At 46.0% G+C, this 26,716-nt stretch overlaps 1 protein-coding gene across 4 annotated transcripts in view; it reads left to right on the top strand.

Moving 5' to 3' along the window:
* The first annotated feature begins 433 nt into the window (after positions 1-433).
* Positions 434-26,716, top strand: part of C7H4orf54 (chromosome 7 C4orf54 homolog) — a 33,185-nt gene continuing 6,902 nt past the window's right edge. For 3 of the 4 annotated variants that reach the window (XR_003680479.2, XR_008617759.1, XR_003680480.2), the window contains exons 1-3: positions 434-777; positions 3,291-8,710; positions 16,545-16,671. Coding sequence is in view for 1 of the 4 variants with exons in the window: in XM_007115034.4 (XP_007115096.1) it covers positions 3,322-8,673 (5,352 nt within the window). In the remaining 3 variants the exon portion in view is untranslated. Of the gene's footprint in view, positions 778-3,290; positions 8,711-16,544; positions 21,341-26,716 lie in introns of those variants that run through there. The other variant, XM_007115034.4, reaches the window with a different exon arrangement.

Here is a 26,716-nt window from a genome sequence, read left to right as displayed (position 1 = left end):
TGAGATGTTTGTCTATCATACTATGCCACTGTCAGAGACCTGAAACGTAACCATACCTTTTTACCAGTTGGTGGATAGCCTGGCCTTCATTCTTCATTTCTTTAATCATGTTAAAGTTTTCCCTACTATGATACATTTCACAAGGCTTTCAGGGAATGCTAAGAAACTTTCTCTGCAGAGATAAAAATAACGACACGAGTCATTTCCTTTTTGTTGCTCTTTGAATTCCCATATAAAGTTGTCTGCCGAGTATACCTTGCCTGGTCTAGCAAGTATGCTTGCTTAACATGGGTTAATGCTGGTGGCATTAGTCACTGTTAATTGCTCAAGAGCTGAGATCAGGTAGGCAACCACTGAGTTCATCTGCAAAAAAAAAAAGATGACTGTAGTCATGTTAGGAAATAAAAGGCTCTACGGCTAATGAATGACAAAACTTTTTTTCCACAGAATTGAGAGTATTGCATAGTAACATATACTGATCCAGAGCTCTGAAAATGCCAGAGGGCAGAAGTTTGGTGTTCTTAATAGTTTTACTTTACCCTACATTTGGTCTTTGTTTTTCCATGTATGAGTTTCTTTTTTAAAAATCTTTGAATAGAATCTGTCCTACCCCAAATTCTCTGCTTTTTTGATTTTTAAATAGAATTTGTGGTTTGAATTAAACCCCACTTTTCGGAAATTGACCTTATCTAAAAAAGGTTTTTCTACAGATTTTTTTCCTACACTGGCATTCACTTCGACAAAAAAGAGAAAAGGAGCCACACGGATATTTTGGAGGTAAGTACCTCTTTTAGGATAACCCTCTCTCTTCGTTGGGGGGCTTTGGCTAGGGGTGCAGTCTTTGGAGGAAGCAAAACTCTGGAAGTAAGTTTCCAGAACTCAGGGCATTAAACAATTATGCTTTAACCTACATCCAGGGCATCTGACCTTCCAATTTTGTACTTTGCCAACTGCAAGGCAAAACTGCTAAAATCTGCTGAGTTGTCATGACAGACAGGGCCATATGGAAAGTGCTGGAAAAATTTCTTCTTAGACTATAATTGCCTCTTGATGGGCAGAAACTCCATCCTCTATTCAGCTGTGGAGTGTGCATGGCCCACAGCGCTTGAGAAAGTGTTCAGGGTTTCTCGTCCAAGGCTTCAAAGCAAAATTAAAATGGGGCATTGAGAACACTCTACTTGCCTGGAGGAGCTGATTCTAGTTTATTTCATTTTATGTATACGCTCATGTTCCTTCATCCCTGAATACATAATGTGTACACAGGTTGATGATATAAACCAAACCAAACCAAACCGAGAAACGGTTATGTGGTTTATTTGCGGTCATGCAGGTGAAATTGCCTAGGATGCATTGCTCTTGTCTAATTGAGCATCTGGGTGTAGACGCCCTAGAGAGTATCTGAGCGTGGAAGTCAGCAAGGCTCTGCAGCATCGCGGTTGAGGGTCAAACTCTGGAACTAGACAGCCCGGGTGTGAACTCTGCTCCACAATTTCCTAACAGCTCTGTGTTTCAGCTTTCCCATCTGTAAAATCACTACAATAATTGTACCTAACTCAGCAAATTGTAATGAGAATTAAATAAATTAATACAGACACATTTAAAAGTGCTTCAGATAGCGTCTCACACATAGTAAACACTTTGTAACTCATATTGTAATTATTATGATTTAAAATTTTTATTATCATTAAGAATCCAGGATTTTGTGCCATTACACACGGTTCTCCATAATCAAAACAGTTGCTTGCAAATTTAGCAAATCCTCTCTCTCTCTGTCCTCCTTGTTCTTTCGTTCCCTTCCTCTCTCCCCCTCTCCGTTTCTTTCTGTTTCCTTTTCTCTTTTACTCTCTTCATCCAGCGCTCTGGCTTTATAGCCACATTGTGATACTTGATATTTCCAGCCTTCCCTATGTCATGTTTTTAATGGCAGTGATGTGGGCAGAAGGGAGTTGTCCTGGGGAGAATGGCAGGGCTGTGCTGTCCACATCCCAAGGATGTGAAGGTGGATGCTTCAGTTGCTAGGGGCCCCCACTCCATACCTCCTCCCACGCCCATGCAGAGGAAGGAACATTTTTCTGTGTGAGGGTTGCCTTCATGTTGGAAGGGGATGGTTGATGGTGTTATTTTTGTTCCCCACAAATGTGAATGTTTAAAATAGTGCTCTATTCAATCGGTGTAAGTGACACATAGACTATGTATAGTGGTGGAATTGGGCCTGGCAGACGATGAGGGCCAGATCTCACCAAACCAAGAGTCGTGGTTCTCCACAGATAGCATCCAAGGGATCTGCTCTGAGGATGGCCAGTACAGCACCCCCATTTGGGTTGCCTGGCAAATTCACTTACACAACTACCGAACTGTTTGAAATGGAAGGATCTCAGAGCCAGTGAACTGAGGTTTGGGCTTCGTTGCCAGTGGGTCACATTTCCTCTCTGAACCTCCCTCCAAGCCGCACTGTACTCATGGAGGGTAAGTGTATTCGTTGTTCTTCTGTGCCTTTTGACTTGGTGCCCTGCAGGTCTGGAATTCAGCCAGTGTAACTGACCCGTGAGGCTGCAGCCCAGGCTATATTTAAGTGGAGGTTTATTGTCTTGCCACGGTTTTAGAAGTTTAAGGAACTTGTTTGAGGTGGTAGGGATTTGAAGTCGTGTCACTTTTAACCCATGTGCTCCTTTTTCGTGACTATAATTAAAAGTTTATTTGAAGTGTTAAGTTCTAAGTCTTTAAAAATTGCCCCTGTACACTTCGAGTCCACAGTAAAGATTCTAGAAGGGATTCTTCCTATTTTTAAACAAACAGATTATGTTTCATAAAGTAGGACTTTGGGGAAGGAAGGACAGAGTGTTTTATTCCTGTGAAAAGTTGTATTACCAGAACTTGATTGATTCGAGATGAAAGAGAAAGGAAATGCATAGATTTTGAGACAGACTTAAAGCTACCATATGTTCAAGGGAGATTTTGAAGTCTTTCGGAGCTGTCCTTAATTGATTTGAAATGCAATGCTGAATTTGGGTTTTATTTAAGAACAAGGGGGAGAAAACATCTAATCAGACTTGGGAGTGAAAGATGGCAGCCAGTAAAGAACAATTTCATACTTGCCAGACATCCCTGTAATAGATTACATAGGACATTTGGTTGATCTCAATTAGAACCCACATGCCTCCTGCACCCCCAACACCCCCTCTTCATCTTAGAGCCTCTCTTCTCTACCCTCAAGTGTGGTTTCCGTATGACTAGGGACTAGACACTAAAAATATTTCTGGAATGACGTGACCCACTCTTACCCCATCCAGGAAAGGAACAAGGCTTCACAAGGAACAGCACATGCTTTCCTTTCATTTCTGGGAGTCCCGGGGTCGGCCTACAGATGCTGTTCCTTCCGTGGCCGATGGCATTCAGACTCCTAGCTGCCGATGGTGCCAGGCAAACAACTGGACAGAACAGCTCAGCTACGGGAAGCTGGCCACGGTCTCGGCCGGAGCCGCAGCCCCCTGGCCACAGACCACCTCTGCCGCCCCATCCGGGAGCCTTCCTTCCTCCCTCAGCCTCGCCCGGGCCCCGCCACAGGGGCTGAAGAACCGGGAGGTGGTGGCAGCCGCGGCAGTGGTGCCTACAGCCTTGGGGCCGATCCAGGCACGTGGGATCCTGCTTCGGGCTACTCTGCAGCCCCTCCAGGGCCAGGGAGGGGCCCAGGACGGCCCCGGTGCTCTCCACTGTCTTCTCCTGTCGCTGAAACCTAAGCGAGGGCTCAGAATGGAAGGCGCCCCTCCTGAGCTGAATCTGCAGGCCAGACCGAGGGAGGTCAGGGAGGGGGTGAGTGGAGCTCAAGATTGCCAGGAGCTCAAGCAGCAGCTGCGGCCACTTCTCAAGCCATCGGCCTCCTCGCAGGGAGGAGCGAGATATGTGGAGATGTGCGCTTCAGCTGGAGTCCAGAGGGACAGTCCCCGGACCGTGAGACTTACTCTGGAGCAGCGCCCGGGGGATCAGAGGGGCTCTAGGAGCCCCAAGGAGAAAGCCCAAGGCGAACCCGGCAGCCAAGAGTGCGAGGCTCCAACCCCCCAGGAGAATCCTGCCTCCTTGGAACCCTCCGGATCCCAGTTCTCCGGCACTGATGAGGGCAGCAACCTCTCCTCTTCCTCCTCCTCCTCCTCCCTGGTGGACAAAGCAGAAGAAGGTGGCCCTTCCAAGATGGGTGATACCACCCCATCCACAGGGGCTCTGGCCACCTCGTCCTCATCGTTAGACGTTGAGAGTGACAGTGGTGAGAACGCAGTGAGCTGCCAGCCCAAGGGAGGAGAAGAAGGGGAAAAAGCCGGAGGAAGAGGAGGAGATGGAACCGAGTGCAGAGACATGATTGCCAAATCTCAGGGCAGCAGGGACCCCCCCCAAAATCAGGAGGCACACTACATCACCACCCACGAGATCCAGCTGAGCGAGGTGGAGCAGGACACGGATTTCGACGTGGGCCTGGCCTCCCGCTGGGATTTCGAGGACAACAACGTGATCTACTCATTCGTGGACTATGCTTCCTTTGGTGGCAGCGACGAGACCCCAGAGGACGTCACCACGCCGAGCGAAGAGGACGATGACAACAGCTGCTACCTCAGCACCACTCCCAGCACCAACGCCACCCGGACACCGAGCCCCACCGGCAGTGACCCCGCCCGCCCCAGCGCGGGCAGCAGCGGTGGCGACACCAGCAGCACGGAAGTGGGCAGCGGCCCCTCGGACAGCGACCCCACTCCCCCAGCCACGGGGCCTGGCACTGCCACCCCGTGTGAGCCCTTGCTGCAGCCGCTGGAGGCAGCCTCGGCCGCCGCAAGCAGCTGCGGGAGTGCAGCAAGCCAGATCCTCCTATCAATCAAACCGACTTCCCGGGCTATAAATGAGCCTAGCAACGTGTGTGCAAAGCAAAACATTATTTATGCTGCCAAGCATGAAGGCGACATGAGCCTCCGCGTCTCTACAGCTGCTGAACACAATTCAAGTTCACTGAAGCAAGACCCGGCTGCAGCCGTGGCTCAGGACCATGCAAAGAAATTCATCGCCGTCCCTGCTCGCCTGCAAACGCGGTGCGGGGCCGTCCGGGCGAAGGAGCTGGCGGACTACTCGAGCGGAGCCTCCAGTGCCGTGAGCGAGCTGGACGACGCCGACAAAGAGGTGCGTAACCTGACCTCCCGGGCCTTCCGGAGCCTCGCCTACCCCTACTTTGAGGCTCTGAACATCAGTTCCCGGGAGTCCTCCTCGCTCTCCGAAGTCGGCTTCGGGCGCTGGTCGGCCTTCCTGGACTTGAAATGCGCAGGCGTCGGAGCCAGGGTGGAACAGAGTCTCCTCAGGAGCAGCGCCGCCTCCATGGCTGCGGGTCTGAGGAAGGGCAGCGGGGCCAGGACGACCGCAGACCAGCTCTACATCCAGTCCAAGAAGTCCCAGACCAAGGCCTTGGAGTTCGTCGTCAGCAAAGTCGAGGGGGAGATCAAACACGTGGAGACGCCTCTGTGTTTCCAGAAGCAGGTCCGCTCGGGCTCCCGCGTGGTCACCCTTCTCGAGCCTCTGAATTTACGCAGTGAGAGCAAAGCCAGCTCCGCCGCGGGGCCCTGCAGGGCCACCCAAGGCCCCAGCAAGGGCCCCGGGTCGGTGTACACGGATGATGGCTCAGAGACCTCCGAGGGCGGCAGGCTTGCCTCCCGAGCTGACGGCCCCCAGAAGAAGTCCAAGTTCGCTTCCAGTCTGCTCAAAAACGTCATCTCCAAGAAGATGCAGCGGGAGCACGAGTTCAAAATGGAGAGGGGAGAAGTCAGTGACACATCCCACCATAACGTCTCCAGCACCTCCAAGGAGACGGAGGGCCCCCCGCCCGGGGCTGAGAAGCAGCGCGGGAGGGGCCCGCAGAGGCAGAGTTCTCGCCCCTCGGAGGCCGGCTCTGAGTACACGGTGGTCAGCGTGTCTGATGCAGGTGGGGAGGGGTCCGCAGCTGGGTCTAAATCCCCAGTTTTCAAAGCCAGTGCCCCTCGGGAGAGCCATGCAGGCTCCGGCCGTAATTTCGCTGATGGACACCCAGTAGAAGTGTGTGAAATTAAAAAGAGTGCGTCAGAGACTGTCAAGAGCATCTTCCTCCGTAGTCAGAACAGTGCATTCCGGTCGTGGAAGGAGAAAGAGGCTGAGAAGGGGGAAGCAAAGGCCCCCATTGGGAAGCTGAAGCTCCCCAAAGGGGGCGACTGGAGGGCTGATCTCGGGGAGATCTCTGCCAGTAAGTCCACCATCATGTCTCGCCTCTTTGTCCCCAACATCCAGCAGACACCCAAGGACAAGCAGCCGGGGAAGCAGGCCACCAAGCACCCTGCCGCCCAGGCCACCTCCACAGCAGTGATCAGGCCCAAGGCTCCCGAAATCAAGATCCGGCTGGGGAGCGTGCAGCAGCCAAGCTCGGACTTCAACATTGCCAAGTTGCTCACCCCCAAACTGGCCAGTGGCAGCGCCTCGAACCTCCTCAAGACCGCTGAGGACAGCAGCAAGGCACAGCAGAAACTCTTCCGGGGGGACAACCTGGAAAAAGTGCCCCAGTTCCAGGTGAGAGATGTCAGGGACAAGTCCAAGGCCCAAGGCCCCCTCCACCAGGTGAGAGATGTCCGGAAACTAATCAAAGCGTCAGGGGACAGCAGTGACAAGGGCAGCGTTACCCCAGAGCAGGGGCTGACCGGGCCCAAACCCAGGCAGCCGGCTCCTGCAGCTGGTGGGTCGGGATCCCTGTCCCCCATGGTGATTACGTGCCAGGCCGTGGTGAACCAGAGGGAAGACAGCACAGACCGAGAGCCCAGGGAGAACGTGGGCAAGGGGGGCAGCAGCAGGCTCTTGAATTCCTCCTCGCCAGAAGGGACAGTCTTGGTTCACAGGGCATCTGGCAGGCTGCCCGTGGCCACCATCGCCCCCAATAAGCCTGAGCAGGGCTCGTACCTGCCCGTGCTCAAGATCGTCTCCAAGGCGCAGAAGACCCCAGAGAAGGTCAAGGAGGAGGAGGTCAAGGAGGAAGGAAAAGGCCCCAAGACATCCCGCGATGCTCTGGAGAAGCTGACGGCGGCCGTGAGGTCCATGGAAGAGCTGTACAGCTTCAACAGGAACGAGTGGAAGCGGAAAAGCGACCCCTTGCCCCTGATGAGCGACAGCCACGTCCTGTCGCTTATCGCCAGTGAGGAGAGAGAAGGGGCTGGGGGTGCTGAGCGGGACCCCGACAAGTCGGCCAAGCGGCTGGGTGGGGCCGAGGAGCGGGGCGCCGGGCACAAAGGCGCAGGGGTGGTCCTGCGAGGGGGCCCCACAGAACGTCTGCAGCGGAGGAACTCCAACCCGAGCGCCGAGAGTGTGTCCGCCCGCGCGGCCGCCTTTGAGAACCTGGCCAGGGAGAGGCCCCGGTCCCTCTACATCCCCCCGGTGCACAAGGATGTGGACGGAGCCCAGCCCCTGCCCCCGCTCCCCAGCCAGCGGAACGTGTTCACAGTGAGCGCCAGCAGCATCCAGAAGACTGGGGGTGTCGCTGGCAAGTTCCCACAAGGCCCCGCTCCAGAGAGCCCTTCGGCGGCAAAGGGCATCAAATCGCAGGGACTCCGGTCTCTCAAGATCTCTCCGGCCACTCGGGCATCTCTCGAAGGGGTGACCAACAGGAAAAATGGCAGCCATCTGGAAAAGAGCCATAGCGACTGTGAGAATTACCTGACCATCCCCCTTAAAGGGAGCTCTGCAGCTGGGGAGCTTCCAGGCAGGCCTGGGCCGGGGAGGGAGGGGCCCCCGGCCTCCTCAGCCACCACTCTCTGCAGCTTGCCCCCGCTGAGTGCCCGCAGTCAGGTCCCCAGTAGCCCCAAAGGCTCTCAGGTCAGCGGAACCAGCCGGCCAGCTTGGCGCACCAAGCCTGACGACCCCCGGGGGACGGTAGCTGCCCCCGCAGGGCCACAGAGCCCCGAGCATCCCCCCACCGCGATCTACCACCAGCAGCTGCTGCCCTTCACCCTCCAGGGGGCCCAGCCCCAGGTCCTCTGCTTCTCCCCGCCAGGCATGCCTGCCCCGGCACCTGTGGGCCCAGCTCCGGTCCCCACAGACCCCTTCCAGCAGCCGCAGCCTCCGCAGACCCAGCGCAAGATGCTCCTGGATGTGACAACCGGCCAGTACTATCTGGTGGACACACCAGTACAGCCCGTGACCCGGAGACTGTTTGACCCCGAGACGGGGCAGTATGTGGACGTGCCCATGACCTCCCAGCAGCAGGCTGTGGCTCCCATGTCCCTCCCCGGGCCTCCCTTGGCCCTGAGTCCCGGGGCCTACGGCCCCGCCTACATGATCTACCCCGGCTTTCTGCCCACGGTGCTGCCCGCCAACGCCCTGCAGCCCACGCCAATTGCTCACACTCCAAGGGGCGCCGAGCTCTCCCCCGTGGCAGCAGAGCCCCCCAGCAAAGAGGCAGCTGCATCTTTCACCGAGGCCCCTTACTTCATGGCCTCCGGTCAGTCTCCCACCTCCTCCTCCTCCTCCTGTGCCCCAGCGGCCACATCCCAGCTCGTGGGGGCCAAGGGCTTTGCCCAGCTGCATGGCAAACCTGTCATCAGCATCACTTCGCAGCCCCTGGGGCCCCGGATCATCGCCCCCCCCTCCTTTGACGGCACCACCATGAGCTTCGTGGTGGAACACAGATGATGGGCGGTCACCAGAAAGCAGAAGGGCGCAGCTGCTGGTGAGTGGACATCACTTTGATAACCAGGTTTAAGGGATTAACAGCAATCCTATTTCTTTGTGTTTGAAGGGGCAGACTTAACAGCAGCGGAGGCTGTCTCTAGAAATGGACATTTCGGAAGAACGGAACAAAAACTGCATACATATTATTAAGCAGCTAATTTTCTTGCCAAGCTTCCTTCTCTCCCCACTCCTCAGTCCCACAGCTGGCCTTTCCCCTTTGACCTTTTCCAATTGCCTGAGTGTTTTTCCCACAGTGAGTGGGAGGGAAGTGAACCCTGGATCTATCAGGTTAGCCTTGGGTGAAGAAAGGCAGGGGAAAGAAATAAAAACCCGGTCTGGATTTTGCGGAGCGAGCTTCACTCTATTCTTAGCAGCCCCGGTGACAGGCACGAAAATCCTTGGGGACACCGTTACTCTGGTTACTCCTCAGAGTAAAGAGAGTCAAAGACTGACATCTTCTTGTTAGGAGGTTTTCTAAAATCTACAGAAAGGCTTCTCTCCCTCCACCACATCTTCCTCCTGAAGTTTCTTATACTTAAAAAAGGCTGTATTTTTAAGCTCTTGTTTTTCTGTTTTCAGACAATCAGAATACTTTTCCTTAGGTGAGTCCAGTCTTTAACGTATTTTACACACACACACACACACACACACACACACACACACACACACACACACACACACACACACACACACACTCGGCTTGACCTCCAGGAGAGGATCCAGTCTTTAACGACACACACACACACACACACACACACACACACACACACACACACTCGGCTTGACCTCCAGGAGAGGAGGAGATTCCGGGCCTGCAGTGACTCCTGAAATGGAGCTGCTGCTGTGTTTGATCCAATTCGTTCAGACTGAATCCACTGCGCTCTGCTGCTGACCCCTACAAGGCACTCATTTGCCTATCTGCATTCTCTCCCTTCAGAAAAGAATCAACTCCCCCTTGCCCCCTCTAAGGGAAATCAGATGAAGTAGATGTAGATCCTGACACCCAAGTTAATTCAGATTTACAGACAGGAATCCTGGCTGTAACTACAGTCCGTGTAACTTGATAGGAAAGGTGAGCTCGGGTTTTCTGAACCAGGACACTTCAGGTCAAAAACATAAGACAGGGGCAACCTTCAGATACAGCACAAAGCTGCCAGCACTGTGGGGAGAAATTTGCCCTCTCATTCTCCTGTCCTCTTCACATGAGGAAGGGTTGACATCATAAATGCTTCGGAGGAGTTTCACTCCTTGGTAAGATCATACGGAACCAGCATAGGAGAGGAACCCTTTCTATGCTTATATGAAAGAAATAAGGCATTCCTCTCTCTTCTGTACTTAAAAGAAACAGGAACATTGTTTCTTTCTTCAAGGAAAGAGCCTTAAATTAGGAAGTAGGGTCATTAGATCAGAGTCCCAGCGTCTTCTCACCGGCTGTGTGTTCTTAGACATACAAACTCGCTAGCACACGTGACACTCGTGTGTCGATAATTTCTACTCTTCAAAGTGTATCTGAATGTCAGATGATACAACTGTGTATTGCAAAATATAAAACCTTTCCAAATTAAGGGATTGTTACTATGCATTACCTTTCTTGGACTGCAAGACAACATTAGGCCACTGTTCAAAAATCCTTGGGTCTTTCTGTAAGAATTCAGGTGAAAGCACAAGCCTCATTTTACTTGCAATCTAGAAACAGATGATTTCCTTTCCAAGAATTTGCAACGGGCCCTATGAAATGACCACAAATACAGAGAGGAGGGAAGATTAAAGATAAATAATGCATCTATTGTTCAGTGTAGAAAATAAAGAAATATGCATGTGGAAGAGGCGCAGATTTAGAGAATTCATTTTGTAGAAGGAAAAGAGTAGCCTCTAGATAAAAGCATTTTCATCTTCTGGACAGGTGGGATGTTTACCTGCGGCTCTCTGGGAGCAGCTGATCCTGCGAGGCCTTTGTGTGAGCTGTGCAGGTGCAGAGCGAGGGGAAGGGAGGGCAGGGCCCAGAGGAGGGAGGAACCGGGCACACGCTCGAATCGCGTCCCTGTAGCAGCTGCCTTTGGCCTTGCTCCTGTCTGCTGAGTCTGGAGAGATTAGGCCTGGAGTTGTTTCCATCAGACACAAATACAAATCAGAGTTTTCTGTACTGGAGATTTGAACAGTGATTTCTTTGAAAGCTTTCCCTTCTTTAACCTTTATTTTAGTCCACAGCCCTAAAGATAGAAAGCGAAAGACTAGTCAGGAGCTAGTTATTAGCTTTTTGTGTACAGGCAAAAATCTAATTACCCAAATTCAGATAATAACTGAAATCCTTATAAAAATCCTTCAAAACTCACCACCTTGAAAGTTCTATGCCACTTTCCAAAGAAAAGTCAGATACACAAAAAAGAAGTGTATAGTTCTTTTCCTTGTGTGAAAAAAATTTAAACATGGTTCAGGTATATCAAAAATTACATTGTACACCCCCATCCATCAGCTGGTGTTCATACAGATGGTCAGTGTGAGAAGGCTTGGAAGCTGTTTTCAGTTTAAGATTTCCTTTGAAAACCAGACTTACTCCAGAGTTTTTCCTTGTGGTAGGGTAGGGTTTTATGTACCCCTTTCAACTAGAAGTCACGTAAATGGTTTGATCCAAGCACAGCATTTCACAGAGAAGAAAACTGGGGCTTAGGAAGAAACGGTTTTGCTGAGGTCCCCAGAGAGTGAGAGAGCCAGGATGGGCCTGGCTCCCAGCTCCTGGACCACGCCATGCGCTGTGTTTGTTGGTAGGAGGCATGAAACGCGAGAAGGATGGCAGAGAAGTGCAATGAGCCCCGAATTGGCAGCCAGGACACCTTGGATCTGCTCTGCCTCTCCAGACATTTGTGAAATGAATGTTTGAACAAAAAGCACTAATTCCATCATTCATTCAACAAACGTGAACTACATGTTTACACTCCGCCAGGCACGGTGTACTCTGCAGTGAGGCTATAGAGCCACACGTGACCTGGAACCGTCCCACAGTCCAGGAGCCTGCACTCCAGCTGGAGGACACAGACCGTACATGCAGAACTGCAAAACCAGTGTTCAAGTCCTGTCTTAACCTTTAAGATTCCTTCCAGCTCAAATAATAAGTATTTCATCACCTATTTTTAGCCGCACTTTGGAACAGGGAGGCTTTCTTTCCCCCTGTATAGATTGGAGCATAGCCAGCTGCAGCTACTCTCGGACTATTCTGTTATGAATTTTCCTCTAGTTTTGCTTTCATAGGTAGGGTCTTTCCTGCTTCTCTTCTTCCTGTGGTGAGAATTGCAGTGCTCCTCAGACTTCGCCAGGTCGCAACCCATCTCAGAAGATAAGTAGTAATATTACGTATTTTATTTGTATTTAGTAATGACATCATACATTGTGATAAATGGACCAGGCTGTTCCCAGCCGGTGGCCCAGCGGCTGGAGAGTCACGACAGGAACCCACTGGTAACACACCAGTGTGCTGAGTGCAACAGTTCAAAACTTCACAACTCTCTCCGTTTTTGTTAGGCCTTTTCTGTTTTAGGCCTTTGTGGTTTGTTCATTTTCGTCTTGAAAGTTCCGTCTCCACAGGACCTTTGATGCCTTTTCTGATGAGATTATTTTTGTTTTCTGTCGTTCGAGGCATGTAGCTATATTTTTCCTTCCCTGACATGTTCACTTTCCTGCTTTCACCTGCCCAGCCACTTAGAGACCATAATTTTGTTTTAAAATCTGAGACTTGATACCAAATACCATTTACAAGGGCATAAAGATAAATGTGTAATAATAACAACAGAAAACTTTAATTGGCACCATGCCTGCTACCCAGTGGGTGTTACAATTATTTTGTTTCCTTTGAATGTCTCTTCTTTTTTCTGTAGAACTTTACTCATTTGTTTCTTCATTTCTGAGTGTGCTTTATGTTGTCCTACATCGTTGGTCTTTCTTTTCTTCTCACCCCCTCAGAGTTATTTCTACCCCCTGAGCAGAGCCCCAAACATCAGCAACTGAAGTGGAAAGAGAAAGGGGGCTTCAGAGGGAGCTCTTTTCGGAGAGTTTTCTAAAGGGGTCCACAGGGTACTTAGATCCTTGAACGCCGTCCCCTTATGTTAAAATTGCAGGAGGAAATTGAGGCTCAGAGAGGTTAAGTGACCCTTCTTAAGTCACAGTGTCCCTCTGGGACAGAGTTGGGACTCAAAACCTAAATCATCCCAGACCAGAGTCTAGTTTCCATTTGCTTCTTTCTTGCTGCTTCCCAGTCCCCTTCTCTTTTTCTCCCCAGGGCCACTCGTCTTTCTGGCCCTCCTTCTTGGGGTTGGGCCCACAGTTTACTTCCCCTCTTTTCTTCCCTTGCCTTTTATTTGAGAATTTACTTTCTGTTCTTTGCTATATATTTTTAGAAATTCCTTATTGTGGTTTCTCCTTTCCCATTCACTTGAAGTCGATTTAGTTTAAAGCCCCCCCTTGCTTTTTCCCTTCTCCTCCTTTTCTGTTTGGAGTCTGTTGTCATCCCAGACTGGACAGCTTCAAGGGCAGGCTTGAAGCTGCGGCTCCTTCACCTGCGATCTCTGCAGCCTTGGGCACGAGGCCGGGTGATGAGGCTACAGGCTGCAGGCTCGACATTTCATTTCCAGCTCATCCCATGATTACATTCTTGAATCAATTCATTTATATCTATTTTTTCCCCTAACTTGATGGTGGCTTCCTCTCCTGATTATTATATATAGCTGCTGTTTTATTTTATTATCTTCCTCATGTCTTTTTTGTGCCATTTCTTTTCTCCCTTTCTCTCTTCTTGGATTGTAGCTTTCCCCATTCTTATTAGTTTGTGCCTTTCTCTACAATTTTACTGCCTTATATTTTCTTCTCAACTCTCTACAAAATTAATAAAAAATGAAAAGTAATGTGTATTTATTTATTATATACTAAGATTTAACATGGTGCTACTTGATTCTTTAAACGAGTGGGTACTATTCTTATCCCTATTTGACAAATGAAAAAATAACTTGTCCCAGATTAAGAGATCAGCTGAAATCCAGGCCCTTCAAGCTTGGGGGCCCATGCTCTTATTGATGACCCCGCGTTTGCCCACTTTCTCCCTCGCTGCCCTCCCCGTCTCAGTTCCTTGTTGTGAATTGTCCTTCTTCCCTTATTTGGGAAAAAAAGGGAGGGAATAAGGTAAGAAACTGACCCTGAATCTGGCGATGTCTAGCGTATATTAAGCCTCCGTACGTGTTTTTCTTTTGATTAAAATTTAGCTCTCCTGTGTCCCAAAGAGAAACAGTTCCAGCACTTCTAGGGGCTGTGGCTCCCAGTGTGTGTGTGGAGGGGGGGATAATTTTGTGTGTATGTGGGGACGGGCGAGGGTGGTCTGTCGCCTGAGCATGGGATCCCACTGGATACTGATGGGCTCATACCTTTCCGTCTAAGAGAAACTGTGTGGCTTTGACTAAAACCCAGGTATCTGCACCATGAAGTCAGGCAGCCCTGGCCCAAAATCTTCCTCCTCTGGATAAGTGACTTGCCCTCTCTGGACCTCAGTTTCCTCAACTGTAAAATGGGAATACCTCTCAGGAGCGTCGTGAAGACTGAATCGTAAAATCACTGCAAAGGATGTGGCATACAGTCCATGGCATGTAGTAAGAGTTCATTCTCCCTTGGAGACTAGAAGCTCATCAATGCCTCAGAAGCCCCTCATCTCTCAGGGCCCTCCACCAAATGCAGAAAGTCAGCCCTTATTGCTGTAGACTCTCAGGACAGCACCAGGGACCCGTACCCAGGATTGCTTGATATTTCCCCAAACCAGAGGTCATGCCCACAGCTCTGCACTCCCCTTTGGGCTGCCTGCTCCCCTGGGTCAGGCCAGTTGGCTGTGGTCGGGGTCCTCTAGTATGCCCCACGGCTCTCCAGCATGTTACACAACTCTGGGCATAGTTGGCCGGCTGCATGTGGTGATTTTCCTCTCAGTCTGGACACAGACCTCTGTGGAGCAAGGGAAAATCTGACCCAACATCCCTGCTGAACTCTGTCATGTGTTCCGGTCCTCAAATCATGGGAAGCCATCCAGGCCAAACTGCCCGGTGACACAGTGCAGCCACTCCTCTCCCTTTACTGACTTCTTCGTGACCCTCTGCCAGGTTGAACCGGCAATTTTTATTATTTCATCCTTAATAGGAATTGGAGCATTTTATTACTTTCAAAGTTTCAAACAAAATTCCTTCAAAGTTAATATAAGTGGAAGCAGTATCCTGCAAAAGAATGAAAAGGCCGTATCTGGACTATGGATCCCCGAAAATGATCCCAGCAGCTGGTAGAAACAGATTTCTCCTCCATTCCTCAGACCGCTCTCCCCATCCTGTACTGTTCTCTCTCCCCCTCTCTCTCTCTCTCTCTCTCTCTCCCCCTCTCTCCCTCTCTCCCTCTCTCTCTCTGTCCCCCATCAGAGAGTCCTTGCAAACCTTGCTTCACGATGGGATTCAGCTTGAGTTGTCACTAGATCCTTGGAGCCACCGTAAAATTTTTCTTCTTAGTCTTCTATTTTCTTCTCCCCCTTGTAATTATATATTTTTTTCCTGTTGCTACTCCGTGTGTCCTAAGGTAAAAAAAAACTTTTAAACTTTTTTAGCAAATGAGAAGTTTCCAAACCCACAACTGTCCCTTTCCTCCTGAAAGTCATTTCTCGATATAAAACACGAAAGAGTAAAATCAACAAACTTGAAATATATACACATGAGCCATTCTCTAAACCCATAATTATTCTTATAGACTTCTTCTTCCTTAAGTAGATACTTAACACAGGTCAGTTTCTAGATGGCAGGATTAAAATACCCTTTGCCGCACTATCTGTATATAATTGATTAGATAGCTGCTATTTGATACTCCTTAGAAGTTACTTTTCACATGATAGAGTCTTCTAATCCCTAACAAATACTACCCGTAGGCCACTCTGTTTCTGTCTTCATAATATTACGTTCAAATATCAACTCCCAAAGGTTAATATAAAAATGTTCTTTAGGGGCTTCCCTGGTGGCGCAGTGGTTGCGCGTCCGCCTGCCGATGCAGGGGAACCGGGTTCGCGCACCGGTCCGGGAGGATCCCGCGTGCCGCGGAGCGGCTGGGCCCGTGAGCCACGGCCGCTGAGCCTGCGCGTCCGGAGCCTGTGCTCCGCAACGGGAGAGGCCGCAACAGAGGGAGGCCCGCGTACCGCAAAAAAAAAAAAAAAAATGTTCTTTAGGCAAAGTTCTAATATAGAGAGAGAAAGAGATTAACAGAAAGAAAGGGCTAATTTTCAGTAAGCTTTTGAACATGTCAATGCTTGTCTTAGAATGGATTTAACTAAGTTATAGGCTCTAACCAGTACATCTCATTTTAAACAAAATGCGCAATATGAAGATCCACATAATTTAGGTAGAGACCATTCACTTTAGAGTGTAGAGTTTATTCATTTAACTAGATTAATAACTCATGGTAAATTTCAAATGTTTCAATTGAGTTTAAATATCATTTTTGTATATTTTAGGAACATATCTGTTGTACTATTTTATCTCTTTTATGGATGGTTTCAGTAAAACTAAATATTTAACTCTAAAATCATGTTTGAATAGTTGACTGTATTTAAGTCAAGTTTCAAAGAGAGGGTTCCATTTGGGGCAATTTCTTAAAGTCAGTAGGATGTCTAGTAGGTTCAGAAACACACTCACCAAACACATTTTAAAATGTGAACTTCATCATTATTCGCACTGAAATTAGCCAAATAGTTAAATAAAATGTATTTTGTCATTTTTCTTCCTTCTTTAAGAGCGAGATTTACTAACAATCTTTTCCTTGATTATGTTTGTTTATAGGAGCAAGACAGAAAGATGGATGAATCTTCTTGAATCAGAAGGCTGCATTGTAACAGCACGAAGAATTTATCTGGAAACCTTCCTCTACATATGTTATTCTTAGTTTTTGCTTCTATAAACCAAGTGTGTAAGTTCCTATATTTTTCTGAATAACCCTGTTAAGACAGCTTGTGTTATTTTAGTTTTACGAAGCTGATTGAATGGTTGCATTTTTCCTGTGTAAAACTATTTCTTTTTATACTTTAATACAGAATATAAGCTTTCCCTTCATCTTTCCCTCCTGCATTTGTGACTAGGCAAACAATCTCTTACATGTTCTCATAGTTCAGTCAAAACATACAACAGAGGAGGATTGGTTCTGTTGTCAACCAAATGAGCAAATCAGTAATTTGGATCACAAATCTCCCTGCGGATCCTTGGCATATATCAGGGCTGGCTGGCAGAGTTGTAGCCCTTGTTTGGATTTAAATATGATGGGTCTGCATTTTGGATAATGCCTAGTCATTCTCTGGGTTATGTTTTACATGTTCTTTTATTGGGCTTAGCATGATTTCAAATGTGATTGTGAAAAAGTGGTTTTAACTTTTGTGCCTTGTTTTAACTTTCCCATTGGTACAATGCCATGACACTATTTGTTGCCTTAAAATAGAATGGCTTGAAAGACTAGAGAGCCAGTGGTTGCATTTAAAGTGAAGTTCTTAGTTTCAGAAAAGTATAAAATATCTACTTCCCTCAGAATCCAACCTCTGCTATGAGTGTATAGGATTATTTTTCCTCTTCAATGATCCCTCCTTAGTTGTACACTCCTGTCTCTCACGGATTATTTGGAGTCTGAAGAGTGACCTGTTTGGGGCAGTGGAGTAGAAAGTAAACTCTGATTTGGTGCCTCTGATTATCTCCAGCCCTAGCCCTACCCATAGCAGTGACCTAGGTTTATATCACTTACTCCTTATGGTTTTAAGAGATGTCGAGAATCCAAATCACAGAATCTTTCATTCACGTTCAATACTGCCTCAGTTGTAGCCCAATTCTGAAGGTTATTTTAGTGAGTGTTCATGGTGAGTTTTGAAGAGTTGATTGAACAGATAAATATTTAGCTCGTCATAATAATGAGTCAATATATATTCAACAAATGTTACACTGGAATATTTCTTTACTTTTTAAAACAATAACTTGAAGGTTCTCCCAGGCTTTTTTTTTTTTTTTTTTAAGGAATCTCCTCTTATTTACTTATTTGTTCAAAGATAAAGCATTCTGGTAATTTTTTAAAGCCTTATTTTGATTTTAATGATCATCAGTATTGGTTTCTGCTTAAAACAGCTTCTTGAAACCACAGAATTTTATACTACTCATAACTGAAGGTGTGAGTAGAAAAACTAAGAGACTGATTTTTGTATGATTTATGTAATCTCATTACTTTGTATTTATGCTTTACATCTCAGTTGGACTCTAAAAAAAAAAAAACTCAATTTCACATTCAGGAACTTCCTTAAAGGGATCTCACTCTGAAAAGAAGTGCTGTTGGGTAAAAGGAAGGGTTTGAGGCAGGAATGGTCATCTCTGGTCACATTTCAATCAATCATCGGGCTGATGAGCTATGACATGAAGCAATAGCCTCTCTGAGACATGGAACATGAAATATGAAACAGTCTCTGCATTTGGAAAAGATGCCCTTGTGCCATATTGGGGAAAGCGTTATTCCTTTGTCACAGAGGTCTTCTTACCCAAGTACATCAACAGATTCACCCCAGAACTTGCTTAATTTTTCACCACTGGGAAACTCCTCTTACAGCATCAGCCCTTCCTCATTTTCAGTAGAGATGTGCTGGGTAAGAGGTCACTTAATATTGAAACAAGAAAGTAGACTCAATCAAAGATCTTAAACTTATAATACTTAAAGCAGCACCATGAAATCTCAAGTATTTGAACACATCTTGTGAAACTCAGATAGGATTTGGTAGGTAGAACCAGAATTGATAAGACTGTTTAGAATGACATGTGACTTTTAGGAAAACCCAGTACTCGTGTCAAGTAGTCAACGGCTTGCCAGGTCTTCAAAATGAGAGACATCTCCTTTCCTAGAACATGTGGTAGAGTTCTTACCTACCAAGGGTCTGGGAGGCCCATAAGATAAGCTGTTTATCACTATATATCATTATTTATCGCGAGCAGATCTGAGCCTTAAATTCTCACATTGAGGTAAACCAGGACAGAAACTTGGAAAGAAAGGAGAACTTTTCATTTGTCGGTTCTATCAGAGAGGCCGTGTCCTGAGAAGCTGCTGTGGATGTCGTAAATGTCCAAGTGGTTAAAATGTGACTTTAAAATAGTATTCTATGAACACCATATCATCTACTGTTAATTTTATGGCTTTCCATTTCATCAAGCCATAAAAAACCAAATCAAACCTGCCGGCCATTTACTACCTCGAGTGATATAGGGAGGAACATTTTTAAAAACATGAGGTAAATCTAAATCCTCATTTTCATTGTTTTATTATTTCTTGAGGTTGAATTGATATTTGAATAAAACAGTTGTGCCCTTCCTTTTTCAACCAAAGTTAAAGAGAAAAAAACCAAGAGTCTATGAAGCCTTCCGACCCATTACACCATTACCCTACCAGTGTCCTTTTAGCTCCTGAACTACTTTTATGGCTCATGTACACAAAACCATTACTAAAGCATGTAGCATTTCCTATATAGTGCCTGGAGCTTGAATCTAATTAGCACTGCAGAGTCTGGCTTTTGCCGTTTCCTCTCAGGGTTACATGTGTGACTCAGTTTTCCAGACGAATCACAGGGCACTGTGTGTAGAAATCTTGACCCATTTCCTGTTTTTCCCTGTTGGCTAAATGGTAAGGTTGAAATATGCTCCATTTGAATTGTTTTTGGAAAACTGAACAAATTTGTAACCCGTACGAAAATTTGAGTCACCAGAATGTATTTTCTTAAAAAGCACTCACTGAAATTGCCCTCAGGATGAAATGAAGCCCAAATATGCAGTTAGTGACTTAACATATAGGTTCTCTGTATGTCTGCCTGTGTCTCCGTATGTCTGTATGTGTTATGGCTCTCTGGATATCATTGAGTAAATAAGCTAAAACAGATTACACTTTGACATCTTTATGATAAATCTTAAATGTTAACACACATTTCAAATCCATCCTTATATCACTAGGAAATATCTAGCGATATACATTTCTTCATTTCAGATTTGACTTCATCGTTCTAGCCTCTTAAAGAGATTTAATGCATTTTAATTATTTTCATATTCCATAGAAATGGAAGTCAGTGTTTGCTGCAAACTGAATGCTCATGCTACCTGAAGTAATACTTTGGAGTGCAGGACAGTGTGGATTCTTAAGTAGATTGACTATAATCTCATGATAAGTATATATTATATGTGCATGAGAAAACACATCCAGTAATAGTCTCTGTTTAAAAACTATCACGGTATACATTTTCCAACGTGGTGCTTGAGGAGTTTGATTCTACAGTTTACAAGGTGTAGGTTTGCACCCCAGCTTCTCAGGGTATGCTGTTTTACCCAAATACTTGAAAGAAAAAGGTGCCCTGTATTTTATCAGTACTGTTGAGGGGAAAAAATATGTGTAGGTTTGTTTTACAAAACTACTTATAAAAATCAACTTCACAAATTATGTTAGGCTTTTACATAATTCCTAAGGAAGTATACATATAGATATGATACATATTTTCAAGAGACTGTTTCTATATTCTTAACTAATAACTTCTGGGTCCTAAGTAGACCTCACAGGTGCATAAAATCACTAATAAAGCATGTAGCATTTGCTAAATCGTACCTTGAGCTTGAATCTAATCGGAATTGTAGACTCTGGTCCTTGGGGGAAAAAAAAAAGTGTCCATCTGTGTCACATGTCATTGCAAGGCCCAGGGAAGGATTCTGAAAATTGGACTCATTTGTATGCCCCTTGTCTCAGAAGAGAACTAAATGTTCACAGTAGCATTTGTAAGCTGTTAACATTTTTGTTTTATGTTGCAGCTAGAGCATATCTTATTAGTTATTTTCCTATTTGATTCATAATGGTGCAGAATAAAACACACACACACACACACACACACACACACACACACCACATCGAATTTGATCTCTTTTTTAAAGTTTCCTACTTGCTTTTTATAAGCTGGTATTAATGGCAAAAAGTGCTATCCAGGGCTCCCTGAAATTACTTGTCATCCCTGTATCTTTTTCTAGCAGGTGGTCCTTTCTTTTTCTCCCCCTTTGAAGATGTAGGTTTCTATATTTACATTGAAGTCATCTTATTGTACAGTAAAGACAGTGATGGTTGAAAAGAATGTGAAGACTGAGGAAGTTAGGTCCCAAACAGAGGAGAGTAAATTGTGTGGTAAATGGAGAAAGACATTGGCTAACGCTGAATTATACCCCTGACTATGCAAAAAGCCAATGGGAAATGGAAAGAACATGAACATTTAAACTGCTCTCAAGATAGAAATCTTGGTGGAAGAGTTCCGGCTTGAGGTCTGATGTGATTCAATTATGGAATGCAGTGAGCATGGCCACTGAGGCTGTGAATCCAGCCCAAAAGCTCTGAGAATTACTTTGTCAGTGGATTGCATATGGAGAAAACTACTTAGACGAGGACTCTGTGAGACTGACTAGCTTACTTACCTTTAATTGCCAGCATTTGTGATTGTGCGATCTTGTGTAATGGTCCTTTATTTTGACTCTTTTTGAAAAAAAAAATATGTTGTTGGTTTTTTTTTTTTTCCAGTAAAAGTAAATGCAAAGAAAACATGCATTCTTTCTCTTTATTTTAACTCAAAAAAGCTTTGGACATTTTCATTTTCTTCTGTCTTCTAACTTAAATCCTTCCTTTAACTAAAATACTCTTTTATAATGTTTCACATCCAGGTTTTATTAGTTTCTCTTGCTGTGGGAACCACAAACTTAGTGGCTTAAGACAACACAAATTTATTATTTTACAGTTCTGGAGGTCAGAGTTTGGTATGGTCTTTCCCTGTACCCGGAGTATTTCACCTGATCAACCGAAGGCGTCTAACTGCTTACATTTTTAAGTAGCATTGTGAGGGGCACCTACCAAGTTGAGGGATGCTCCATTGACACCAAAGAGCAACCCAGACAACGAGTGTCCCTGAGGGTCCACACTGAGGCCCAGGAGAGTAATTGTGGTCTGCCCCCTTCAAAACCTAAATATCTGAAGCACACATTTGGAGACCCACTGCACAGGGAGGATCCGTACTGTAAAATGTCAAGCACTAGTTGAAGTCACTATAAACCTTAAGATTGAAGCCCCCAAAAGACTTGAAACCACATTCCACAAGAACATACATCCAGAATCCCTTAGATATGTCCAGGGTTTGGGGTTGTAGGGCAAGAAATTAAGTTGAGGGCTGTTCGAGGCCTTGCAGTTTCCTGATTCACCTCTGGCTTCCAGCTCTTGTTTCCAGTGAATTCTCAAATTCCATTCTTCCATTTTGCCTCATGTGGGCATTCCTTTACTCTGCATCGCATTACCCCACCAGGCTTCAGTGCAGGACACCCATCCCGTCCTGAGTATTCCAGACTTGAGACTGTATACGTGTGGCAGGGTTTTGCTGAAGGCTTAGGGTACATGGGGTGGAGATTAGCAGGTGCTCCACCCTACGGCAGCCAGCTGCATTAGCAAACACCTTAAACCCGAGCACTGGCATCCCTGTTCTTATACAGTCCCCTGCCATCTCTGGCACTAGGTCATTTTGCTGGTTGTTGAGTTCATCTGTGCGTTAGCCATCCTGCCTATGGCTACAGCCCTCCCCCTCTCTTCATCCTCTGCTTCCTCTGCTTCTTAGCTTGCTGGCTCAGAATCCTCTAATTTCCTGTTATTTCTCATATACAGCAATTTAACCACCTAACGAAGCCTTACTAAAGCAGATCCACTGCACTATGTGCAGGACCATTACTCTAGTTATGTATTGCTGAGTAACAATCCACCCCAAAACTTAATGGCTTAAAAAACACAAAAATCATTTGTTTAACTTGTGAGTCTGCAATTTGGGCAGAGCTCAGCATGGAAGTTTTGGCTCTGCTTCAGACAGCAGCATGACTTCCAGGGAGAATCTACTCACATGACTAGAGAGCTGATGATAGCTATCAGCTGAGAGTTCAGTTGGAGCCAGCCCAGGGCCTCAGTTCCTCTTCAGCTGGGCCTCTCCTTGGGCTGCTTGGGCTTCCTCAAAACATGGTGGCTGGGTTCCAACAATGAGTATCCAAGAGACAGGAGCAGATGCTGCCCATTTCTCACGGCCTAGTTCAGGAAATGACACAGCATCGTTTTTAGCATACTCTATTTGACAAACAATCACGGAACCCAGATTCAGTGGGCAGGAACGCAGTCCCAGCTCTCAATGGAAAGACTGTCAAATAATTGGCAACTTGTTTTAACCACCATCCTCATTAACGAGTGTTTTTAAACATACTTTTTTTTTTAAAAGGAATTTTAAGGTTAGTTCTTAGATTAGTGTAGTCTCGGTCAAAGATTTTAGAAAAAATCTAGAATGAGAATGGTCTATACAAGATTTGTTGGGCATGCTTTGTGTGTGTGTTGGGAGTATGCTGGAATCTCAGAGGGCAGAATTTCACTGCTGTATTTCCAGCATGGAGGGAATCAATGTTGTTTAGGAATGAATGAATGCCTGCTATAAGCCAGGTGCTCTGATTCATGAAGAGGTTCGGATTTCAGGAAGCCTTTAAACATGGTGAGAATGCCTGCTACGCTGATGAAGTTCTCCAGTCTAAGCCTTGTCAAATGCACAGAGATTGAAAGAGGAAACTGGCCAGCAGCCACAAAGAGGCGATCCATGCCAGAGACCCAGCATGGGGCAGGGAGGGAGCAACGAGGGCTAGGTGTGAAGAGAACCAGAAAACCAGCGCCATAGCAAGAGACTGAAAGAGAAAAAGCTGTTTAGTTGTGTAGTGGGCAGGGAGCTGCTGAAGGGCAATAAGAGGAGGATTGTATGGAGAAGTAGCATGGATTAAACCCTTTGATAGCAAGTTTATCCAACAGAAGTGGTGTGAAAAGATAGTCACCAAAGACACAGCAAAAACGTATATATGTTTTTATGCTCCTTGAAGTTACAACCCAATCAACAGATTGTCTCTTGAGTGTAATCTTCCCTGAAGGCTTATATACCTTCAGTACTACTGGGTAGAGAGGGAAAACAGGATTTATTATACACATATGTATATTCCACACAAACACACATTAGATACAGTATTGCAGGATAACATTATTATGTATAATATGTGACATATTATATATTATTATAAAGAGAGAATTGTGAGATAATATATATTACCTCTAGCCTGTAGTTGTATTCAAGAAATATTAACTACTACAATATACCTCTCTCCATTATAACATTTCTGCTCCTGAAAAATTCAAGTTCACTCCTATACAGGTTGTTTAAAAATACTCAAACCACTTATTGGGATATCTCCTGTTTATAAAAATAGTGAATTTCTTTGAAGGCTATTTAGAAAATGTTAAAATTTCTAAAAACTGAAAAGTAGGGAAAATTCTTAATCACTAAACAAAATGCCTCCAGAAATAAATACTTGCAAGTGTATTTGATACTTTACCTGCTATTCTGTAGTCTATTTTTTTCTTCATAAATTTATAAACCTACCTCCTTATCTTCCAGTATTCTTAAAGGAATGATTTTTAACAGCTATATCTTAAATTTCTTTATATGGCTGTATCATAACATGTTTAATCAATCTCATATTTTTAAGTACTTAGTTTTTATGGTTTGGGGCTATGAAAATAAATGCTGCAATGAACATCTTTGAACACAAATCTCTCCAAGCATCTCTGATGATTTCCTTGAGATAAAGTCCTCTGGGTAGAATTACTGAATAAAAGGACATAAACATTCTTAAAACTTTTCACACAGATGTCTCCCCACCATCCACCCCGAAACATGCAAACACCTCATTTAGAAACTTTATATTTTAGCACTTTTATAAAATTATCCTGACAATTGAGGGATGAGAAGCTCCTTGTGATTTGCTGAAATACATATTTCCCTGCTGAAAATACAAACTCTTACTTTCAACCCCCCAACAATCCCCCCAAATACACACACACACACACACACACACACACACACACCCCGCTCACAAACTTTAGGAGTGACTGGTGGCCTTCTTGTGACTTTAAGTGCCTTCCCTTTTCTCAAGAGCAAGGCTCTCAGAGTGTGGCCCCCATCAACAGTGGGGCTTTACTTGGCAAACCTCACCTGTTTCGACGCAAATCCTCAGCGCACTTCAGGCCAATTGAATCCAAAATGGGGAGGAGGGGCAGCAATCTGTGCTTTAACAAGCCCCCCAGGTGATTCTTCTGCACACAATTTGGAGACCCACTGCTCTGGACCACAGGGCACTGGTAACCACCAGCTGACCTCTTTCTTGGAGGGAAGCCAGAAGGCTGATGTCCTGAGTGGAGAACTATGCTCTTCACCCATCACGTTAGTGTACTCATCCCCAGAGAGATATTCCCCTCCCCATCCTCATCTTCCTCGATGATTTTTTTTTTTTTTTTTTGCGCTACGCGGGCCTCTCACCGTTCTGGCCTCTCCCGTTGCGGAGCACAGGCTCCGGACGCGCAGGCTCAGCGGCCGTGGCTCACGGGCCCAGCCGCTCCGCGGCACGTGGGATCCTCCCGGACCGGGGCACGAACCCGCGTCCCCTGCATCGGCAGGCGGACTCTCAACCACTGCGCCACCAGGGAAGCCCGATGATTTTTTTTAATAGAGACAATAAATGCCTGTTTCAGGGTTTGGGGGAACATTAAAAAAAATAGTGCTTAAGAAATAAGGCAAAGGTACACATACAAACATACACAAAAACAAGAAAAGCAAAAACTAGGGTCTTTGGGCTGCTTTTTTTTGAAATAACAAAACATTGGAAACAATTTCAATACCTATAAATAAGAGAATAGGTAAATAAAATGAGGGTTATTAGTACAGTGGAACAGAATGATGTCATTTAAGAATGAATGGGAACCACCTGTATCTGCATGAATAAATCTGAAGAGCAATGCTGAGGGACAAAATCAAGTTGCAAAATGACAGGTGCAGTGTGATACCATTTATATAAACTCCCAAGTATATCAAACAAAAATGTCTATTTTATGACTACACAGAAACTTCCTAAGAACCAAAAGTCTGGTTAGAAAGATACTTACCAACTTGAGGAGAGCGGCTAGTTCTACGGAGGGAGGAAGGGAGATCAGGGAAAGACAAAAAAGGGGCTTTAACTATACCTGTCTATTTTTTAAAAAATATCTGAAGTCAAGAAGGACTTCCCTGGTGGTGCAGTGGTTAAGAATCAAGGGACCAGGGCTTCCCTGGTGGCACAGTGGCTGAGAATCTGCCTGACAATGCAGGGGACACGGGTTCGAGCCCTGGTCTGGGAGGATCCCACATGCCGTGGAGCAACCGGGCCCATGAGCCACAGCTACTGAGCCTGCGTGTCTGGAGCCTGTGCTCCACAGCAAGAGAGGCCCGCGCACCGCGATGAAGAGTGGACCCCGCTCGCCGTAACTAGAGAAAACCCTCGCACAGAAATGAAGACCCAATACAGCCAAAATAAATAAATAAATTAAAAAAAAAAAAAAAAAGAATCAAGGGACCACAACCAGCTCAGTAGTTGTGGCTTGCAGGCTCTAGAGCACAGGCTCAGTAGTTGTGGCACACGGGCTTAGTTGCTCCGCGGCATGTGGGATCTTTCTGGACCAGGGCTCGAACCCTTGCCCCCTGCATTGGCAGGCGGATTCTTAACCACTGCGCCACCAGGGAAGTGCCAAACCTGGATCTTAAATGCATAGATGTTTCGCCCTCTATTTTCCATCTGAAGTATTTTGTAATTAAGAAAAATATTTTATTAAAAAAATTGTGTTTTGACCAGGAGCTTTTGTGAAATCATGTTTATTTTATTAAATTGCTTATCATAAAAAAAGAAATATTGCTTTCCTTCCTTTTTGGCAAAGTTAATCTAGCCCTTATTGTTTGTTCCTTTATGTTTTTCTTTTGAGGAAAACATTAGAGCACTGGGCCATGAGGGACATTGCTTCACTGTGGAGGCTCTGACAGACAGCAGGCTCTGTCTGCTTC

The sequence above is a fragment of the Physeter macrocephalus genome, chromosome 7 (genome assembly GCF_002837175.3).
Source record: "Physeter macrocephalus isolate SW-GA chromosome 7, ASM283717v5, whole genome shotgun sequence".
NCBI classification, from domain to species: Eukaryota; Metazoa; Chordata; class Mammalia; order Artiodactyla; family Physeteridae; genus Physeter; species Physeter macrocephalus.
The sequence above is the reverse complement of the archived record's forward strand: the minus strand, read 5'-3'. Positions and strand labels throughout refer to the sequence as shown.